At 36.4% G+C, this 22,483-nt stretch overlaps 1 protein-coding gene across 4 annotated transcripts in view; it reads right to left on the bottom strand.

Moving 5' to 3' along the window:
- The window catches only part of SNX16 (sorting nexin 16), a 37,474-nt gene extending 18,307 nt beyond the window's left edge, over positions 1-19,167 (bottom strand). Inside the window, exons 1-5 of one of the 4 annotated variants that reach the window (XM_036830971.1) lie at positions 19,026-19,167; positions 17,066-17,313; positions 16,839-16,978; positions 11,052-11,138; positions 3,619-3,767 (exon numbers count right to left, since the gene is read on the bottom strand). In XM_036830971.1, coding sequence (XP_036686866.1) covers positions 3,619-3,767; positions 11,052-11,138; positions 16,839-16,978; positions 17,066-17,213 — 524 coding nt within the window. In that variant the 5' untranslated portion in view covers positions 17,214-17,313; positions 19,026-19,167. Of the gene's footprint in view, positions 1-3,618; positions 3,768-11,051; positions 11,139-16,838; positions 17,314-18,461; positions 18,509-18,799 lie in introns of those variants that run through there. The other 3 variants (XM_036830968.1, XM_036830969.1, XM_036830970.1) reach the window with 3 other exon arrangements.
- Between the last annotated feature and the right edge of the window lie 3,316 nt (positions 19,168-22,483).

The raw sequence follows: 22,483 nt of genomic DNA, 5'->3' as shown, positions 1-22,483 counted from the left end.
AACTATGTTGAATAATAGTGGTGAGAGTGGGCAACCTTGTCTTGTTCCTGATCTTAGTGGAAATGGTTTCAGTTTTTCACCATTAAGCAGCTCATGCAGCTCAATAACAAAAAAACAAACAACCCAATCCAAAATTGGGCAGAAGACCTAAATAGACATTTCTCCAAAGAAGATATACAGATTGCCAACAAACACATGAAAGAATGCTCAACATCATTAATCATTAGAGAAATGCAAATCAAAACTACAATGAGATATCATCTCACACTGGTAAGAATGGCCATCATCAACAAATCCAGAAACAATAAATGCTGGAGAGGGTGTGGAGAAAAGGGAACCCTCTTGCACTGTTGGTGGGAATGTAAATTGATACAGCCACTATGCAGAACAGTATGGAGGTTCCTTAAAAAACTAAAAACAGAACTACCATACGACCCAGCAATCCCACTACTGGGCATATACCCTGAGAAAACCATAATTCAAAAAGAGTCATGTACCAAAATGTTCACTGCAGCTCTATTTACAATAGCCAGGACATGGAAGCAACCTAAGTGTCCATCATCGCATGAATGGATAAAGAAGATGTGGCACATATATACAATGGAATATTACTCAGCCATAAAAAGAAACAAAATTGAGTTATTTGTAGTGAAGTGGATGGAGTTAGAGTCTGTCATACAGAGTGAAGTAAGTCAGAAAGAGAAAAACAAATACAGTATGCTAACACATATATATGGAATCTAAGGAAAAAAAAAAAAAGTCATGAAGAACCTAGTGGAAAGACGGGAATAAAGACACAGACCTCTAGAGAATGGACTTGAGGATATGGGGAGGGGGAAGGGTAAGCTGTGACAAAGTGGGAGAGTGGCATGGACGTATATACACTACCAAACGTAAAATAGATAGCTAGTGGGAAGCAACCGCATAGCACAGGGAGATCAGCTCATTGCTTTGTGGCCACCTAGAGGGGTGGGATAGGGAGGGTGGGAGGGAGGGAGATGCAAGAGGGAAGCGATATGGGAGCATATGTATATGTATAACTGATTCACTTTGTTATAAAGCAGAAACTAACACACCATTGTAAAGCAAATATACTCCAATAAAGATGTTAAAAAAAAAAAAAAACCTACCTAGGAAGACAAAAGACCTGTATGCAGAAAATTATAAGACACTGCTGAAAGAAGTTAAAGATGATACAAACAGATGGAGAGATATACCATGTTCTTGGATTAGAAGAATCAACATTGTGAAAATGACTCTACTACCCAAAGCAATCTACAGATTCAATGCAATCCCTATCAAACTACCACTGGCATTTTTCACAGAACTAGAACAAAAAATTTCCCAATTTGTGTGGAAACACAAAAGACCCCAAATAGCCAAAGCAATCTTGAGAATGAAAAATGGAGCTGGAGGAATCAGGCTCCCTTACTTCAGACTATACTACAAAGCTACAGTAATCAAGACAGTCTGGTACTGGCACAAAAACAGAAATATAGATCAATGGAACAGGATAGAAAGCCCAGAGATAAACCCACGCACCTATGGTCAACTAATCTATGACAAAGGAGGCAAGGATATACAATGGAGAAAAGACAGTCTCTTCAAAAAGTGGTGCTGGGAAAACTGGACAGCTACATGTAAAAGAATGAAATTAGAACACTCCCTAACACCATACACAAAAAGAAACTCAAAATGGATTAGAGACCTAAATATAAGACTGGACACTATAAAACTCTTAGAGGAAAACATAGGAAGAACACTCTTGGACATAAATCACAGCAAGATCCTTTTTGACCCAGCTCCTAGAGTAATGGAAATAAAAACAAAAATAAACAAATGGGACCTAATGGAACTTAAAAGGTTTTGCACAGTCAAGGAAACTATAAACAAGACGAAAAGACAACCTGCAGAATGGGAGAAAATATTTGCAAATGAAGCAACTGACAAAGGATTAATCTCCAAAATATATAAACAGCTCATGCAGCTCAATATTATAAAAACAAACAACCCAATCAAAAAATGGGCAGAAGACCTAAATAGACATTTCTCCAAAGAAAACACACATATGGCCAAGAGGCACATGAAAAGCTGCTCAACATCACTAATTATTAGAGAAATGCAAATCAAAACTACAATGAGGTATCACCTCACACCAGTTCGAATGGGCATCATGAGAAAATCTACAAAAAACAAATGCTGGAGAGGGTGTGGAGAAAAGGGAACCCTCTTGCACTGTTGGTGGGAATGTAAACTGATACAGACACTATGGAGAACAGTATGGAGGTTCCTTAAAAATCTAAAAATAGAATTACCATATGACCCAGCAATCCCACTACTGGGCATATACCCAGAGAAAACCATAATTCAAAAAGACACATGCACCCCAATGTTCATTGCAGCACTATTTACAATAGCCAGGACATGGAAGCAACCTAAATGCCCATCGACAGATGAATGGATAAAGATGTGGTGCATAAATACAATGGAATATTACTCGGCCATAAAAAGGAACGAAACTGGGTCATTTGTAGAGATGTGGATGGATCCAGAGACTGTCATACAGAGTGAAGTAAGTCAGAAAGAGAAAAACAAATATCGTATATTAACGCATATATGTGGAACCTAGAAAAATGGTACAGAGGAACTGGTTTGCAGGGCAGAAATAGACACAGATGTAGAGAACAAACGTAGGGACATCAAGGGGGGAAAGTGGCGGGGGTGGTGGTGGTGGTGGGATGAATTGGGAGATTGGGATTGACATGTATACACTAATAGGTATAAAATAGGTAACTAATAAGAACCTGCTGTGTAAAAAGAAAAATAAAATTCAAAAAAAAAGAAGCAATATGTATATGCATAGTACATGTGTAATATAAGGTGATATACATAAAAGAAAGACTAAGAAAAAAGGGTGAAAAAAGTAAGGGCAGTTTTCTCATTTGTTTTCCATTCCTATGTGAAAAATTGCTAAAGATAGTTACGGACACAGGTGTCCATACAATATGCTATTGCTTCATTGTAAATGCTCTATAATTTTTTTCAAAATGGTTCTAATTTATCTGATAATGTAAGTTCCAAAATTAGATACCCAGATGATATTAAATCATATAGCAATTTTCTTGTAAATATATTCAGATACAAAAAACTCATATAGGTCCTTTCTTTCCCTTTTTAATGATTTCTGGTATTTTCACTTTACCCTCTGTATAAATTAACCTGACTTCACAATTTTCATATTTTTGCATTACTTTGGAGACATATAAATATTATCATCAAAATTATATAGTGTTATTTAACTAAATATCTACCAATATGTGAGCCACTCTGTTTAAGTTATTACTAAAATTCTAAAATCAAGTTTATAGCTGCGTGGTTTGAATATATGGCACACTGAATTTTCAACTCTGCTGACTTTTTGGAGGTGTTAATATAAATCAAACACCAAATAAAGTCCTTGCTGAAAAAAGGCAAGAAAATTACAGTTAATGCTTTATTAGAGATAAATACGCCTACCTTATATTTTTGTGCTTGAATATATATGGTCCTAGATTTATTCTTTAGTTTAAACCAGTTATTGGAATGCAGTTATAACCTGTTATTCAATTTGTTACATACCAGTTAGCAATGTCCTTGTGAGCTACTAAATTTTGAAGAAACGCTTGTAATCCTAATTGTCTATCTTCTAAAAAGTCGGCATTGTAATTATCTTTAAACCAGCGTTTTGGTGGAAGTGCTAATCGAAAGCCTGGAAACATCTCTTTTAACTGAAAAAGAAGAAAAAAGAAGATACAATGTTCAACTCAATTATATGAATTCTACAAAATCTATCCCGTTGACTATGTGAAACTATTCACATAACAAGCTTACAATAAAAGAATTAAATTCAGCTATGCTTTTTATGCCTTGGTTGTTTTATTTCTTGATTTCTACCAGTTGTGTATGCATAGGAGTTACAGTTGCTCCCTGTCCCTGCTAACACGTGGCACTGCCTGTCTTTTTAATGTCAGCCATTCCACTGGGTGTGTAGTAGTATTTCATTGTGGCTTTAATTTACATTCCTCTCTTGACAAATGGTGTTAAGTATCTTCTCATGTGCTTGGATCTGCATATCTTCTTTGGTGAATTATCTATTTAAATCTTCTGGGGCTTCCCTGGTGGCGAAGTGGTTTGAGAATCTGCCTGCCAATGCAGGGGACACAGGTTTGAGCCCTGGTCTGGGAGGATCCCGCATGTCGCGGAGCAACTAGGCCCGTGAGCCACAACTACTGAGCCTGCGCGTCTGGAGCCTGTGCTCTGCAACAAGAGAGGCCACGATAGTGAGAGGCCGGTGCACCGCGATGAAGAGTGGCCCCCGCTTGCTGCAACTAGAGAAAGCCCTCGCACAGAAACGAAGACCCAACACAGTCAAAAATAAATAAATAAATAAATAAACAACAACAACAAAAAAACCCAAAATGGTTCTTTAGTTTACTTTAAAAAAAAAAAATCTTCTGAACTCTCTGCTTTAAAAAAACTGGGTTACTTGTCTTTTGATTAAGTTGTCAGAGTTCTTTATATATTCTAGATAGAAGTTCTCTGTCAGATATATGTATGACAAATATATTTGGCTTGATTTTTCATGTTAACAGTCTTAACAGTCTTAACAGTGTACATTTAAAAAATTTTAATGTTACCTAATTCATCTATTTTTTTCTTTTATGGTTTATGGTTTTTTAGATACTATCTAAGAAATCGTTGCTCACTCCATGGTTACAAAAATTTTCTTCCATGTTTTTTCCTAAGATGTTTATAGTTTTAGCTTTTACATTTTGGCTTATGATCAATTTTGCATATTTGGCTTAAATTTTACTTTCTTAGGAAAGACCTTTCTACTTTTTAAGCTCGGTGAGATTTCTCTTTACACACTCTGATCAAGTGACTATAACTGGATAACAAGTTACCTCAAAACTCAGTGGTGTAAAATAACCATTTATTAGGCCATGGACTCTGTGGGCTGGTAATTCGTACAGGGAATGGTGAGGATGGGTTGTCTTGCCACAATGAATTAGAATCTCAGCTGGAAACTTGAAGCTGGGAGCTGGAAGCAACTGAAGTTCGTTCCCACATATTTATACTGGATCATGCTGCTTGTTGGCTTAGACATTGGCTGGGGCTGTCAGTCACAAGCCTAACGTGGCCTCTCCATGTATCCTGGACTTTCTTACAGCATAAAGTCTGGGTTTCAAAGGGGAGCATCCCAAGAGAGAAAGCCAGGATGAAGCTGTATGCTTCTTATGATCTAGCCTCATCATCCCACAGCATCAGTTCCACTGTCCTCTATTGGTTAGATCAGTCACAAGCTCACCCACGTTCAAGGGGGAGAGGAAACAGATTCTACTTCTTGATAGTCACAGGCAAGATTCTGGAAGAGCATATGGGACTGAGAATATTGCTGCAAACATTTTTAGAAAAGACAATCTGCCACACATTCTCAAATCACTAATTTATTTTTTAAATGACATTTATCACGATGTAAATTAAGTAACATTTATTTAATTTTGGACTCTTCTACCAGACCAGTCTTCTAAACCTCAGTTGCACATTGGAATCACCCAAGGAACTTTGAGTAAGAACTCATATAGAACTTTGTTTAAAAAGTTTTCCAGGAGTGTCCAAAGTACAGCTAAGACTTAGAATCGTTTTACATTGTAATGATTGTCTTATTCATAGTTGCACCCCCAGTGTCTAGCATAATGCCTGCTACATTACAAGCAGCCAACAATCTATGTTCAGTAAATGAATGAAATGAAATCATGTACTGTTCAAATTTCTATACTTAAATATAAGACAAAATATCACAACGTAAGAAAAAAGACCAGCAAAAGAGAAAATTCACAGGGTAAAATGCTAAATAAAAATATAGAACATAAATTCTGTCTATATTTTTCTACTGAAAACCCTGATTTGATTTCAAGATGTAAACAGATAATTTTGGCCTTGGAGTCTGGTCGTTTACTGTGTTTGCAATGAAAGTAATAAAAGCCATAAGGAGAAAATAAAAATAGTCTTTTTATTAATTTCAAGCTTTAAAATTTAAATGTCATATATGTCCACATGCATGGTTAGACTTTTTTCCCCTAAAAAAATAATCCTCAGAAAAGAGTGAGTTGTTCCACAATTGAGCCCTCACAAAGTGTTTATATTATGAGTGCTTACTCAATAACTTTATTTTGAACAAAGGACAATTTGGGAACTATCCATTAGCTTGAAATAACTTTAGTAAAGGCTAGTTTTTATATTTCATTAAATTAAACATTAATAGATTTCCTGTGAAATGACATCATAATACGCATTTGATGTTTCCATAAAAAAGCCTTTAAAAAAGTAATGCACATAATTTTTGGATTAAGTTGGAGAACTGAGTACACTCATCTAATTCTCTCTTTCTGCAGCCCTGCTAAAACTACAGTGAAGAGAAAAAAACATAAAACAACATACTGGAAACCAAAAAGTAGAGAGGAGAGTAGAAATTGACTCAGGAGAGTGAAGAAAACCCAAAGTGTAGAAAAATTTATACCAGGTTTATACTTACAGGGCCCTCAAATTGCTCACAAATTGGCAGCACAAGGCAGGAGATTGGAAAACACTTCTCTGGAGAGTCTGATCAATCCAACAGGAAAGACCTTAAGATCCTGACATCAGAAGTTCTCCAGCACAGCCCACCTTCCCCATTATACAGTGAATCTTAAAGTCAACATAAGCCTCACCCGTGGAGTAAGAGATTCCAATCAGCTTTTAGTACCCAACTTTTAATCATGACCAGACAACCAGAAAGAATTACTACATACTATTACTTAACATGGAAGACAAAGACAAACAGAAAAAAGTAACTCAGAGAACACAGACAGCACAAGGCGAAAAAAACATAAAATAATAAAAATACAAATAAAAAAATCACTAACACACTCAATGGATTAAGATACTACATTCAAGAAATAAGAATAAAATGACCAAAAACAGGGACATCCAGAGAATAAAAAGATGGTTTTAGAAAGAAATAAGGAAATCTCCTTCCAAATAGCAAAAAAGAAAAAGGTAGTAAAGAAAGGGGAGGAAAAGATCTGGAACCAGCCCAAATGTCTGTTTTACAAGAAAGTTTACAGAAAGAGGGAACTGACAACACAGAAGGGAGGAATTCATTAATAAAGCAGTTCAAAAACATTTTTCTGATCTGAAACACATGGGTTGCCCACAGAGTGTACAAGATAATAGAAGAAAAGAACTTTACAAAAAGTCATTGTGAAATTTCAGATTAATTACACAGAGAAGATTCAACAGACTTCTAAAGAAGAAAAAAACAGGTGACATACAAATGATCAGGAGCAAGAATAGCTTTGGGCTTCTCAAGGGTAATACTCAACACTAAAAGCAAAATGAAAATAGCTTAATGTCTTCAAAATTCTGAAAAAAAAATTCCAATCTATAATTCTATACCTAGCCCACATTTCAACCAAGTATGAAAACTGAATATTTTTAGACATGTGGGGTCTGAAAGACATCACATCCCATGTAATCTTCCTCAAAAAGCTACTAGGGGATTAGTTCTACTAAAAGGAAAGAGTAATTCAAGAAAGAAGACATGAGATAAAGGAAATAAAATCCAACAAAGGAAAAAAGTGAAAAAAAACCCCAGAAAGACAGTAAAAGGCAAACTTAGGACACTACTTATGAACTGCCTGATGTCAATCAGTTCAGGACAGTTCAGGACAGTGTGACCCAAGAGACAGACATGTTGAGGATTACCACTGAATTTCTTTTTAATGAGAGGATCAAATGCTTGGTTGAGCTTAGCCCAGATTTCCATATGAGCTTGGCTTGTCTTGACAGTGATCTGATAATGGTTCTGCTCCCTCCCTATGCTCTGCTGTGTGCTCTGCTTAGTACAGCTAAGACTTAGAATCGAGAGAATTCTAAGAGAATTCTAATTCCAACTGAGAATAATCATTTTATCTCACAGAAATACTCAGCTTTGACCTACTCTGCAAATTGGAAGTAGAAAATAGCGAGCTTTTAAGTAGAATATAGAGAAAACCCTACTCTCATGGCCATATTTCTGCAAATTATTCATCACCAGCCTGCCCTACAACCCTGCCAGATGTCTCAACTCTGAAAAGCTCTGTGTTCCAGATCTTGCTCATGACTTTGCCCTCTCTTCCCAGAAGAGGCTCTTAAAAACTCCTAGAGAAGCTGAAGCCAGATTATAACCCAGGAAATTAAAAAAAGAGAAATAAAAAAAAGACTAGCGTTCTACAGAAAATTTTCTTTCTAAACAGTGTTATTTTAACTATGTTAAATAATTTTCATATTGTCAATTGACTATTTTTTTCCTCCTAGTATAGATAAATGGAAAACATAAACTCTTCAACGTTAGAAATCAGATCTAAATAGTTTCTATATAATACCAAATTCCTAGCACAGTGCTGAACTCAAACTACTCATTTCACAAATACTTCATGATTGGTTTTATAAAATGAAAGATCCTAAGATTTTACTTTATTTTTAACAATTATAAAAATAATAACTACCATTTAAACTGTGTGGCTGCTGGTGTTTGACACACATTTTTGATTCTTGCCAGTAAAATCAGGTGATGGGTGGAGCTCTTGCTGGTACCTAGAAGACTGACACAGACACTTATCAATTTTAAGTGCCCAACTCAGAGTATCAAGGAGATATTTACTAGATTCAAATTAAACTTCTACTAACATCTTTCTTCAAAAGCTTAAGAGCTATCTAAATCTCAGCTTGCCTAAGATAAATATTTTGGCAATAAAGATGAATCTAGAGAGACAAAGGGAAGTAAACACTAAATAATATTTGAGTCCTGAAAAGAAAAATAAGAAGTCATAAAGGATGAAATAGCTCAAAATTGAAACTATTAGAAACTGTATGAACAAAAATTATAACAATTTCATAAAAAAGCTAAGAATTCCACTTAAGTATCTGGTAACTTCATGAATTACTTTGGTCTTCTTGTTTGTTTAATCATTAAAAAAAAATAAACAGAAGTAAAGAATTACAGGTTTTTAAATCGTGAATATAAGAAGAACTCAGAAACAGAAAATAAAATTTACATATAATGGTAGAAATATATTAGAAATAATACTTTTAAGTATTTTGACATGTTGCAAAAAGTCATCTTAACAATACCTTAATTAAGGATAAAATAGTTTAGCATTTTATATTTTACCTTTTCATTCAAATTGAGGTTTTCAGAAATGGTAGAAACTTTTTGGCATCCGGGCAGTTGCAAAGTCACATAAATGGAGTTTCCCACCACCAAACATTTTAAGAATATACCAACTTGAGAAGTTCTGAGTGTCCAGGAAGAAGGTGGGGGGAGGTGGCAGATGGGAAAGAATAGGACCAGTAAAGTTTCCTCTACTAAATATATGTCAAAATTAGGGAATAATTTGTGGTCCAAGTTCAGCTTACTTGGCCTCTCAGAAGTATCATAAATCACTTGCTTCTTTTGGAAAAATGCTCTTTCTCTTGGTTTCTTAAATACCAATTACCCCCACCTGCCCCACCTGATTTCTCTCCAGCTCTGTGAACGCCTCAGCTGCTGTTTTTCTACTGAACTCTTACTGCAATTAACTCAATGAATTCCCTAGTGTTGGAAATTTAGGTTGGTTCTAAGTTTTTAACTATTAAAAACAAAATAAAACATGAACAAAACAACAATACATAAAGCATCATGATAAGTATTCTTAGGGCTAAATCTTGCTCATATCCATAATTTATTATATAGGATAAATCCCAGAAATGTGATTGTGCCAAAATTATGCTCAGCTTTAGGGTGTCCTCTAGGAAGACTCATGTTTCCAACAATGGATAATACCATTTAAAGCCTGCCAACTTGACAGGTGAAAAATTGTTTAATTTTCTTTTCTTGGAGTACTTGTGATAGTAACTTATTGGTCATTTATATTTCTTCTGTGGATTACCCCATTCATATCATTTGCTGAATTTTCTATATTTTTTTTGTTGTTACTTATTTTTAAGGGTACTTAATGTACTGAGGTTTATTATTATCGTCTTTGTCTATGCAGTGGGTAGAATTCTAGATGGCCCTATGACCTCTGCCCCTGGTGTTGCCTCTGTGTTTTGTTTTTACACAGGAAAAGAGATTCTGTAGATGCAATTAGGGTTACTATTCAGTTGACCTTAAGAAAGGAAAATTACCTAGGTGAGCCTAATCTTATCACATGAGCTCTATAAGGGTAAAGGTTCCTTCCTGGCTGGTGACAGAAGAGAAAGTCAAAGATATTCAAAGCACAAGAAGGACATGACAGTCTCTTCCTGACTTTGAAAATGGAAGGGCCATGTGCAAGGGCTGAAGAACAGTCTTTATGAGCCAAGAACAACTTTTGGCTGACAACTAGCAGGGAAACAGGGACCTTGGTCTCACAACCACAAGAAACCAAACTCTGCCAACAACCAGAATGATACTGGAAGCTGATTCTTTTCCAGACCCTCCAGGTAAGAGGCCAGTCAAGCCAACAGCTTGATTTTGACCTTGTTTGATCTTAAGCAGCAAACCCAGCTGAGCAGTTCAAATCTCTAGATAATGAACAGGTAAGTTTTAAGCCACAGTTTGTGATAATTTGTTATACAGCAATAGAAAACTAACACAATGTGCTAAATTTTTCTTTCTTGTTCATTCTTTTGTAGTCATATGATTTAGGGGGTCTTATTATACATATACATCTTTTCAAACTCACAAGATTATATAAATAATCACTTATATCTCTGTTGCCAATTTTAAGGTTTTCACATTTTTAATATTAAAAATAATTTTTTGTTTCCAATAAAAGGAAGTTATGCATAGAGACGGGACTTCGAACTATTAAAGTTAAATGAAACAGTTAATTTTGTTTGGAAATAGCAAAGACTTGACGTCGCTCAAATAATTAACAAGGAAGAAAAAACACAAATATAACAGCAGAACTCCAGGAACAGATAATTCAAAACTGAAAAGTCAGTTTTAGATTTATTAAAGTACTTACTTTATCATTAAGCCTAGAGAAGTCAGTGTATCTTCTAAAAACTACCCAGCTTTCTTCTTGACTCTTCTTTACTAGTATTTTATATACCTATGCAGAGACAGCGAGAAACAGAGAGAGTTTTAAAATATATTTATGTAAAAATATTTAAATATTCAAACCAAATAATTTTAAAACTTTTATTTGACAACCCAGATCATACAATTAATATATAAAAAATATCAGAAATTATTTAGACCATCAAATGTTCAAATAATCAAATGTAGGTACCAAAAGCAAGATTTTTTCTTAAGAAACATGACTGACATATTTGAGGCAAAATGCTTTTTTGCTGCACACTAATAATAAATAAACTTATCAGCCTCCAAAGTATATTTTATGCTAATATATTCTAAAATTAATAAAAGAATCAATCATACTTGAAAAACCTTTGAATAATCTTGTCTTATACAGTCAATTTAATTTTTAAACTCAGTAACTGCCAAGCAAAGTTTTCAAATAAATTAGATGTTTTAATCTTCAAGGCTGAAATACAAGGTAAAAAATACCCATATTAGATAAAAGTTTACATTTATATAATTATGTACAATTATCTAGGCTATTGAATAGAAAACTTGGTTGAAGCAAGTCAATATTTTAAAAAGCATATAAGAAAAAGCTAGATCCTATTTTTTATAAGTATAATTTTGGAAGTACTATTTATAACAATCTCAGAGAAACATCTCCTGGTAGTTTTTGGTACAGTGTTTTGAGCTAAACTATATACATGACATATAAAAAGTACTCAGTAACTATCTATTGAATGAGTGAAACTCTCTTAAAAAGAGTAACTTTTTTTCTTAAAGTCTGCTGTGCAGTAACTTTCAATTGTAGCTCTAGAGCTGCATTCTAACCACACGTGGCTATAGAACACTCAAAATGTGACTAGTCCAAATTGACAGGTACTATGCGTGTAATACAGACCAGATTTCAAAGACTTAGTATGAAAAAAGATGTAAAAATACATCATTCAAATGATTATATACTGGTTACATGTTGAAATTATATTTTACGTACATTAGGTCAAACAAAATACATTACTAAATATAATTTCACCAGTTTCTTTTTACTTTTTCTTAACATGGCTACTAGGAAATTTTAAATTACAAATATGACTCATCATAATCCTACTGGATGATCTAGAGACAATTCATTATTTAGGGACTGTAGATCATCCTTACCATTTGATTTTTCTCCCTTACAGACTTCTTTTTCAGCTTTGAAGGAAGTCAGCAAGGGTTAGGATGAATCCCTTTGTTTTGAAGTAAAACATAAGTAATTTATCTTTATAACATTTAAAGGTGAGGAAGAAAATTATTTGGATACCCTGTAAAGTCTCCAGACAGTCCTGATGTAAAAATAGTCACGAAGGGGATACAAATAAAACATTCTTTTTAGGAGTTACTAATTCAAACAAAAGGGATAAATTGACTTCAAAACTTTTGACTATGAATAACTGATGCGTGATACAAGTCAACTTCATATGATAATTAGGTTTATCTATTCACAATACATACCAACTTTATTTTCCTGTTTTAAAAAATGAGCCCTTTTCTAACTAAGCCACTCTTTACAGTGGTCCCTAAACACTCTTGTTTCTCTAGGAAAAACAAAGAGGTTTTCATTTTATCTTTTCTAGAAAGCTCTCCTACTTTTCTACTTGTTTAAGTAGTGCTTTCAATGAAAACTTTATGGACAGTATTGATCACTGCCTCCTCTATGTTCTAATAGCAGTTATTGTCTCTACTCTTTATTTGAAACTTAGTATGTACTACTTTGTACTGTCTATCTTGTTATGTACTCCCTGTTTTAAGTAAACAACAACAAATGTAGATGTATACACTAATCATAAGATACATACAGAAAAGTGCAAAAATCTTAAGTATATAACTTAATGAATTTTCACAGAGTAAACACACCATGTAACTAGTACCAAGAGCAAGAAACAAAACATTACCAAAGAAGTCCACCTCACGACTCTTTCCCGATCCTACTCACCACCCCTCCTAGTCACTTTTTGTTTTTAAACACTTTTCAAAGGCTTGACACTCTATATAAGATCTTGCCAGTTTGTCCTAATACTTTCTTCAGTTAAGAGATCAATTTAAAGAAATATACCAAGGTAAAATTATTTTACAAACCTAAGACTCCCAAGCTTGTAACTCCAGCTTAGACTTCTACCCTAAACACAATACCGAATATATAGAGGTATAAAATACATATATGTGTGTACACACTCACATGCACATACACATACCTGGCCTCTCCATTTTGATGTCTAACAAACATCTCAAACCTAGCACTTCCCAAAGCAAATCCTGATCTTCCCCTCAAAATTTGCCATCTAGTTAAATGGCAACTCTATTCTTCACATTGTTTAGACCAAAAACTTCGGGATCACCTTTGATTTCTCCATCTACCACGTCCCAAGGCTCTACCTTCAAAATATATCCAGAATCTGATCACTTCTTAGGGCCTCTTCCACCACCTGGTCCACGCCACCATCATGTCTCCCATGGATTACTTCAGGAACCTAACTGCCTCCTGCCTCTAATCTTCCCCCACAAAAATCTAATCTCAATTCAGCAGCCAGAATGAGCCTTTAAAAAAATTAAGTCAGATCATCTGACTTTTCCTTTTAAAACTTTTCAAGATTCCCATCTCATTAGTAAAATTAGTAAAATTAGTAAATCATAAATTTACTTCATAAATTTTACTAATTAGTAAAATCAGTAAAATCTAAAGGCCTTATAAAGTCTATGTACTCTACTTGATCTGGGTGTCACACTCGCTTGCCTTTACCTGTTACCTCAGTTCGTACATTTCTTCCCATTACTTATTCTCCTGTCAGCCACAAGGGTCTTGGCAGTTATGCCACCTGTCTGGAAAGCTTTCCCCCGGATATTCCCATGCTAAAATCTTAGTGCTAACACCTTTTCTGTGAGGCCATGACTGACAACGCTATTTAAATTGCAACTCCAGTTTCAAGAAACTCTCTATTTCCTTCCCCTGTTTTATTCCTTCCTATAGCACTTATCACCATGTGACATACTAGCATTAAAAAAAAAAAAAAAAACTTATCTTTCATTCACTCAGTCGAGTTGTTGTCCCAACATTACCTGGAAGAGGGCCTGGCACATAACAGGTACTCCAAAAATGTCAAATTAATAAATAAACGACTATGACTAATTTCATATTTGCCACTTATTTCTTCCTCTGTATTGTCTTGAAAGAGTTTATATTTATATATCACTGCCTTAAATTTGCCTATGAACTTTTCACACATGTCACCTCAATGAATGCTCATTCCTTCGTATGGAAGGTAGGTCAATGTAAGGAAATGAGCCACCAATTTATTATAATTTCCAAAAATCACTTGCAGAAAAGTCAGGTCCATGCAGATTTCCCATCATATCATCAGTCTTACAATATTTGAACTCTAAAGACTGCCTCTTCATAAATTATTTCAGTATTTTTTTTCTTGGCGGTCCTTCCATACTATCATAAACTTACAGCATAAAATGTTGAAATAAATAGGAAATCATTACTTCAAGAAAATCCAAGAGAAAGAACAAACTAACAGTTTGAAAGAACAGGCTTATAAATGAATTTAATTTAGCAAGGTCACTGGATGCATAAATATATAATAACATATGAGACCAAAATATATAAACTAGCAAGGAACAAATAGAAAACATTATGTCAAGAACCTCAAACGACATCCATACCCAGAAATAAATCTTACCAAAAGATGTAAGACGTCTGCCCTGAAAACTACAAAATATTATTAAAAGAAGTTAAAGACTTAAGTAAATGGGTTAGGTTCATAGATTCAAAGACTTAGTACCGTAAATATGTCAGTTCTCCCTAGATAGATTCAATACAATCCCAATGCAAAGGGCCAAGACAATCCCGAAGAAGAACAGCAAAGCTAGAGTAATTAAGTTACCAGACGTCAAGACTATCATCAGGCTTTAGTAATCAAGACAGTGTGGAATTGGTAAAGCAGGGAAAAATGGAACACAGAATCAGATCCATACATTTATGGTCACCTGACTTATGACGTAGGCAACAGAGTAAATGCAGAAGTGAAAGAGTTGTCTTTTCAATAAAAATTTGACTTTAGGGAGAAAAAAAATGTGTCTTGACCCTGACCTCACACCACGGACAAAAAGCAATTCCAGATGGTTTACAGATCTAACTGTGAAAGGTCCAACAATAAAGCTTTTAGAAGGAAACATAGGACAACATATTTGTAACCTAAGAGGAGGCAGATTTTATTTTTTTTATAGATTTATTTTATTTATTTATTTATTTATTTTTGGCTGTGTTGGGTCTTCGCTGCTGTGTGTGGGCTTTCCCTAGTTGTGGCGAGTGGGGGCTACTCTTCGTTGCAGTGTGCGGGCTTCTCATTGCGGTGGCTTCTCTTTTTGTGGAGCATGGGCTCTAGGCTCACGGGCTTCAGTAGTTGTGGCTTGCAGGCTCAGTAGTTGAGGCTCACAGGCTCAGTAGTTGCGGCACGTGGGCTCTAGAGCACAGGCTCAGTAGTTGTGGCACACGGGTTTAGTTGTTCCGTGGCATGTGGGATCTTCCCGGACCAGGGCTCGAACCTGTGTCCCCGGCATTGGCAGGCGTTTTCCTAATCACTGAGCCACCGGGGAAGCCCGAGGCAGATTTTAAAAAGTGCTAACCATAAAAGAAATTTAATACACTGGACTATATTAAAACTAAGAACTCTTGATTATCAAATGCACCATTAACAAAGGCAAACCACAGAGTGAGAGATGATAGTCACAGTACACGTTCTGAAAAAGGACTTATGCCCAAAATGCATAGAAAACTACAAATTAAAGTGGAAAAGGCTTTCCAAAAGAAAAATGAACAAAGGTCTTGAACAGACACTTCAGAAGAGAATATCCAAATGGCCAAAAAAAAAGTCTTAAATGCAAATTAAAACCACAATGTGGTATCATTCTACCCACTAGAATAGCTAAAATGAAAAAGACAGAAAAATACCACATGTTGGGAAGACGTGGAGTAACTGGAACTCTCATACACTACTTAAAGGAGTATAACTTAGTACAACCACTCTGGTACATTGTTCATCAGTATCTTCTAAAGCTGGGCAGATGATCCAGCAATTTTACTCCTAGGGAGCTATCAAAAAGAAATGAGTACATGTGTTTACTGAGTGACAAGTACTAAAAGGTTCACAGCAGTAGTATTTGTAAGAGTCCCAAACTGGAAATTATCTAAACGCTGCTCCTTAACAGTAGAATGGATAAATTGTAGTATATTCACATAAAGGAATAGCATCAGTAATAAAAATGAGCTGCCTACAATTACGTGCAAAATCAAGGATGAATCTTACAAACATAATGCTGAAGAGACCATACCCAAGAGTACATACTCCGTAATTCCACTTACATAAAGTACAAAAATAGGCAAAATTAATCTAGGCTATCAGGAGAGTGGGTATTGACTGACAGAGAGCATGGGGGGAGGCTTTTAGGCTGTTGTAATGGTCTGTTTCTGATTTGTGTGCTAGTTTCACAGCTGTGACTGGTTTGTGAAAATTCGTTCAAGTAAAGCAAAAGTTCACTACGGCAGGACAACTTAAGGGGTATAAACCATCTGAATTTTATGTTCAAGAAATTACACGTATAGGCTAACATCACTTAACACAAGTTTAGAACACAGGTTAATCAATTTTTCATCTTCTACTGATGTACAGTAAAAGTCAATACTCACAGTAAATTTAGCTCTTTCTTCCATCACCTCATAACCCAGGATAATAGGTGTAGAAGGTCTATCTTCCAAATTCACTGTTTCAGGATTTTGTTCTTCACTTTCTCTTGGTCTAGCAGAATACTCAATGGAAGAATCTGCACCTGTAAATTTAGTCCTAATGAGGGGACTGCTACAGACAGATGAAGTGCTTTCCATTTGATCAGGTACACCTGTCTGTTTAAAATTACCCATATTTGAGTCTTCTAACTGGCCTTTGGAAGAGTTTGAGCTTGTTGAGATACTCCCAAAAGAAGAACTTCTTTGGTTCCTGTTGGTTGCAAAACTGGAAGCAGAGTTCCCTATTGGCATAGGAACTGGGACATAAGGAGTTGCCATCTTCTTTTGGCTTTTGCAACAAACCTGCACACTTCTGAGTTCAAACAATTAGAGAACAAGTAATATGCAATCCATTATTTTCTTCTTAGGAATTCACTACCTAAAAATGAGAAGAACATATTGAAAGATTAGTCTTTAATCGGGAGCATTATCGAAAAAAAACCAAAATGCTCATATCCATTTCTTTTAATTTCGTGACACTCTATTACTTTATTTGGAATGAAAACATGCCCCAAACCTCTTCCTTTAATCCCAAAATATCATCTCTAACAACTCCCGTTTTTAAGGTAAGGAGAGCAGAAGTATTCACACCCTTTTTCTTGACCTTGATCCTTTTTTACCCACTTTATTTCTTCGTGATGGATTTCTATAACGTCCATTGTAACCTGATCTCATCTATATGAGTTGGAAAGAGGAAAAGTGATAAAGACCGTCCGGAAACTTTATTCTCTGCTTATGATCCTGACACTACTAAATACAGTACAGGGAGGGAAGGGTAAAGGGAAGGAAAGAAAGGGAGAAGAATTATTCATATTTCCTTCTGATTTAATTAGCGTAACTGAACAATTACCCAGAGTAATGATAGTGAGCCAGAAGCTTAGACACCTTGTAAGATAAATAATAACAGTTCTTAAAGCAATGGTTTATTAAACCCAGGATCAAATGGATTTAAAAAAAAACTTAGTCAAATTACATTAATCAAATAAACCCCAAAGAACATTAAACTTATATCCAAAAAGATTAAATGAATAAAAGTTTAAATATTCTTCAGTTTCTAGATCATCACTAATTCTGCTACGCCATAAAGTGCAGGTACGTAACAAATCTTCAAAACTCATACTCAGTAAGCTCTGTTGTCAAAAGGATGAGTTTATCTTGCCTCAGAATAATTTCGTAATGATACAAAGAAAAAAGCTTTACCACTAAGTTAACTAATAAACTAAGAAATGGCGATAACTACAGACCGGGGAAATGGCACATAACAAGAGGTCTGCCTATCCAATTACATCTACGCAACCCGACTGGTGAGAAAGGTAGGAAACAAGCCGCTCAGGCTCTGACAGATGCTGAAATAAAATTTTTAACCCAGCACGTGGCTCTGGGATACCTTCCCCATCATCAAAGATTCAGGAAACTTGAGCTGCTCGGTTCCGCCAGATGGCCTCCCCAAAAAGAAGTAAATAAAAGTCTGAAATCTCAACCTCCTCACCGCCTGTAAGGTCGCCCCGCCTCTAGCCATTCGAATACCTGAGGCCGCAAGGCTGGAGCGGGGGGCGCTCAGACCAATACAGCCATTGACCTTGCAAGGACGTGAGCGCTACCCAAACGTAAGAAAAACGTACTGGGCTCATTAAGAGTGTCTCCACTTTTGCCTTGGCATCGACATGCTCTGAGGACGAACATCTCAGGGCTACTCTGGAAAACCAAGGGCAGGTGAAGTGTCCCAAGCCTGAGCAACACGGTGGGCGAGAGAAGTCGGTGGCGAGAGCAAAGTGCAGAAGCCCGGGCTTAGCTCGACCCCAGGAGTGTCTGGTCGGTGTCTGATCAGGCCAAGGGTCTTCGGTTCGGTGGATGGCAAGACTCACCGCTCCCGGAGCTCCTTGGGGCCCCAAGACGGTCCTGCCTCAGCCGCCCAACGCGCAGCCAGCGCCTCCCAGACGCCGGGCGGAGTTGGCGGTGGCCTGAGGTTGGCCTGAAGCTCCTGCCGCGTACGCCCACCCTCCTGGGGAGCCGGCCCGCCGCCAGCCAACCGCGGGGGCGCAGGTGTCACTGCACGAGCGCCCAGGAGAGCGCCCGCTGCCCGGTCCCTACCTTAGCCCGCTCCGTGATCCAGCTCGGGCGCGCTTCCCTGGGACGGTTAAATCCGACCCTACTTAACCGCAGCTTTCTGTCTCCACCCACCACACCGAGAGGCCTCACGTGACCCCCTTCCAGAAAACAGCTGCTCCCTGCCTCTGCCCGCCTCCGCCCGCCTCCGCCCGGGCCGCAGGGCCCAGGATCCCGGCGAGGTGGAGGGCGGGGCTGGGCGGGGCCGCCGCTCCAGGAAGTGACGTCACGGAAAGGGCGCCGGCCCCCAGAGGCGCAGGCAGGAGTTGGGGGGCTAGGGGTCTTTGGCACCTAGGTTGAAACTAGTTTTGTGGTAAGAATTTTACCTTCTTTTCCATAGCTTTATTTTTGTAAGTTAACTTTTAAGAAATGGAGACTACGGTACCTAGTTTGCCCCACAGGTGATGAGAAGACTACAATTCCCGGGAGGCACTGCGGCCAACATTGGCCCGGGCTTCTGCTCTGCATCATGGGACTTGTAGTCATCACCAGTTTGGGCTGGTTCTACTAGGTTACAGATTAGTTTCCAGAATTAACAGCGTTTTAAGGGATGACAGTTGATTCTGAGTGAGAAGGTAGAATGCTCCGCTACCTCCTATTCGTCCTACATAATTCAGAACTCCTCATTGGCAGAGAACTGCTGAAATTCTTGTGTGTTAGTGGTGGATTTTTTTGTTTGTTTGTTTTTTTACTATCTCGAGAGCAATTTTATCTCAAATAATATGGTATTAGGCTTGTTAGACGTGCACATTTAAAGAGCTGAAGATTATCAGGAAAGTCGTTCTTTGATAGTAAAATACTGAAATTCAGACCAGTCTGCAGGTCTGTTTATCATTAGAATTGAGCAATTTGATATAAAAATCTTTCCATGATTTCTAAGGCTTTGGAATATTACGAAGACTCGGAAAAATTGATAGTCGTAATTTCAAAATGCACATAGGAAGCTAATCTGGCTTGTGGCATAATAATGGTTTTGAGTTGATAATATTGCTCTTCCAGTGTGAATGAGACATAAAAAGAGAATTCTGTAGAAACAGTAGACTAAAACATGAGGTAGTTTTCAGGACAGACTTGGGAGTCTTGGCTGTGAGGTGGCAGTTATATCCATGATTTCTGTAAGTTAATAAAGGTATAGAAAGAAAAGAAAAAGGAGCTTTGCAATATTTTCCTCACTTGTGGTCAGGACTGCAGGTGGTAGCAAAAGATACTTCTGATGTGGGAAATCTGATAATCTAATATCAAGGAAGCTGAGGAATATTAAACTTTCAAGAAGTAAAGACATAGAGATATCCCAGTTAGGAGGAGAAAAAAGATCTAGGAAAAATCATTGGAATTGTCCAAAAAGAACTTCCTTCACTAATTATTGAAAGGAGCATACAGAATATACATACTATATGTAACTTTTATCTTCCAGAATATCTGGTATAGATGAATGTCTAAATTTTACTTTTAGAAAATGAACTGAATATTTCTTAAAAATAATTTTAAAGAGATATAATTGACATATAACATTATATTAGTTTCAAGTGTACAGTGTAATGATTCAATATTTGTATATGTTGTGAAGTGATCATCACAGTAAGTCTAGTTAATATCTGTCGCCATACAATTACAATTTTTTTCTCATGTGATAGTTACATTTTTTTTCTCATGTGATGAAGGCTTTTAAGACTTACTCTCTTAACAACTTTTAAATATGCAATATAGTTTCATTAACTATAGTTACCATGCTGTACATTACATCCCCATGGCTGATTTATTTTATAACTGGAAGTTTGTACCTTGTGACCCCCTTCACTCATTTCACCCACACCTCCCACCTCTGGAAACCCCAGTCTGTTCTCTGTATTGATGAGCTTGGTGTTTTGTTTTGTTTTTAATTCTACATATAAGTGAGATTACATGGTATTTGTTTTTCCCTGTCTGACTTATTTCACTTAGCATAATGCCTTCAAGGTCCATCCATATTGTCCCAAATGGGAAGGTTTCATTTTTTTATGGCTGCGTAGTGTTCCATTTTATGAGTGTGTGTGTATGTATGTGTGTGTGTGTGTGTGTGTGTGTATCACATCTTTATCCATTCATTTATAGATGGACACTTAGGTTGTTTCCATATAATAGCTATTGTAAATAATGCTGCAGTGAACTTGGGAGTGCCTTGTATCTTTCTGAATTAGTATTTTGTTTTCGTTGGATAAATACCCAGAAATGGAATTGCTGGATCATATGATAGTTCTATTTTTAAGTTTTTAAGGAACCTCCATATTGTTTTCCATAGTGGCTGCACCAATTTACATTCCCACCAACAGTGCAAGAGGGTTCCCTTTTCTCCACATCCTTACCAACACTTGTTATTTCTTGTCTTTTGATAATAGTCATTCTAACAGGTGTGAGGAGATATCTCATTGTGGTTTTGATTTGCATTTCCCTGGGGATTAGTAATATTGAGCATCTTTTCATGTGCCTGTTGGCCATCTGTATGTCTTCTTTGGAAAAATGTCTGTTTAGATCCTCTACCCATTCTTAATTGGGTTGTTTGCTTTTTTGCTATTGAGTTGTATGAGTTATTTATATATTTTGGATATTAACCCCTTATCAGATAAATTATTTGCAAATATTTTCTCCCATTCATTTTCTTGATGGTTTCTTTTGCTGTGTAGAAGGTTTTTAGTTTGATGTAGTTCTTACTAGTTTTTTTTGCTTTTGGAGTCAGATCCAAAATATCATCGCCAAGACTGACATCAGGGAGCTTACTGCCCATGTGTTCTTCTAGGAGTTTTATGGTTTCAGGTCTTACAGTCAAGTCTTTAATCCATTTTGAGTTGATTTTGTGTATGGTGTAAGATAGTAGTTTAGTTTCATTCTTTTGCATGTGGCTGTACAGTTTTCTCAACACCATTTATTGAAGTAACTGTCTTTTCCTCATTGTATAATATATTCTTGGCCCCTTTGTCGAAAATTAATTGACCACATATGCATGGGTTTATTTCTGGCCTCTGGAACATCCTTAATAATAATAAAAAGAATATCCTGTGGTTGTCAGAGTAAAAGTTGTATTATCACAGACAACATCTAATGGCTAATCTCTATGTATGGAATATTTTATTGATAGTTAAGCTTAGATGCCTCTATACAGTGCACAAAATCAAATTGAATTGCATACATTTTAATTTGTAAAGTAATAGGTCTTTAATTTGTAAAGACCATTTTTCTGCCCTTTCAGTATTTTAATTTTATATAAAAGATATATACCTAGCAGGATGTATTGAGCCCACTCAAGGTACTATTTTGTACAATGATATATAGATAGTGGTACTTGGTGGTAGTGGGTTTAAGGGACAGGGGAGAGGAAAGGTAGAAAAAAACACAACAGAAAAAAGTATGTGCAATTGGCAGACATCTCTTGAGGTAGCTTCCTAGATCCCAACATTTCCCCCTTCTCT

Source organism: Balaenoptera musculus, chromosome 17, assembly GCF_009873245.2.
Source record: "Balaenoptera musculus isolate JJ_BM4_2016_0621 chromosome 17, mBalMus1.pri.v3, whole genome shotgun sequence".
Lineage (NCBI taxonomy): Eukaryota > Metazoa > Chordata > Mammalia > Artiodactyla > Balaenopteridae > Balaenoptera > Balaenoptera musculus.
This window is presented reverse-complemented; position numbering and strand designations above follow the sequence as displayed.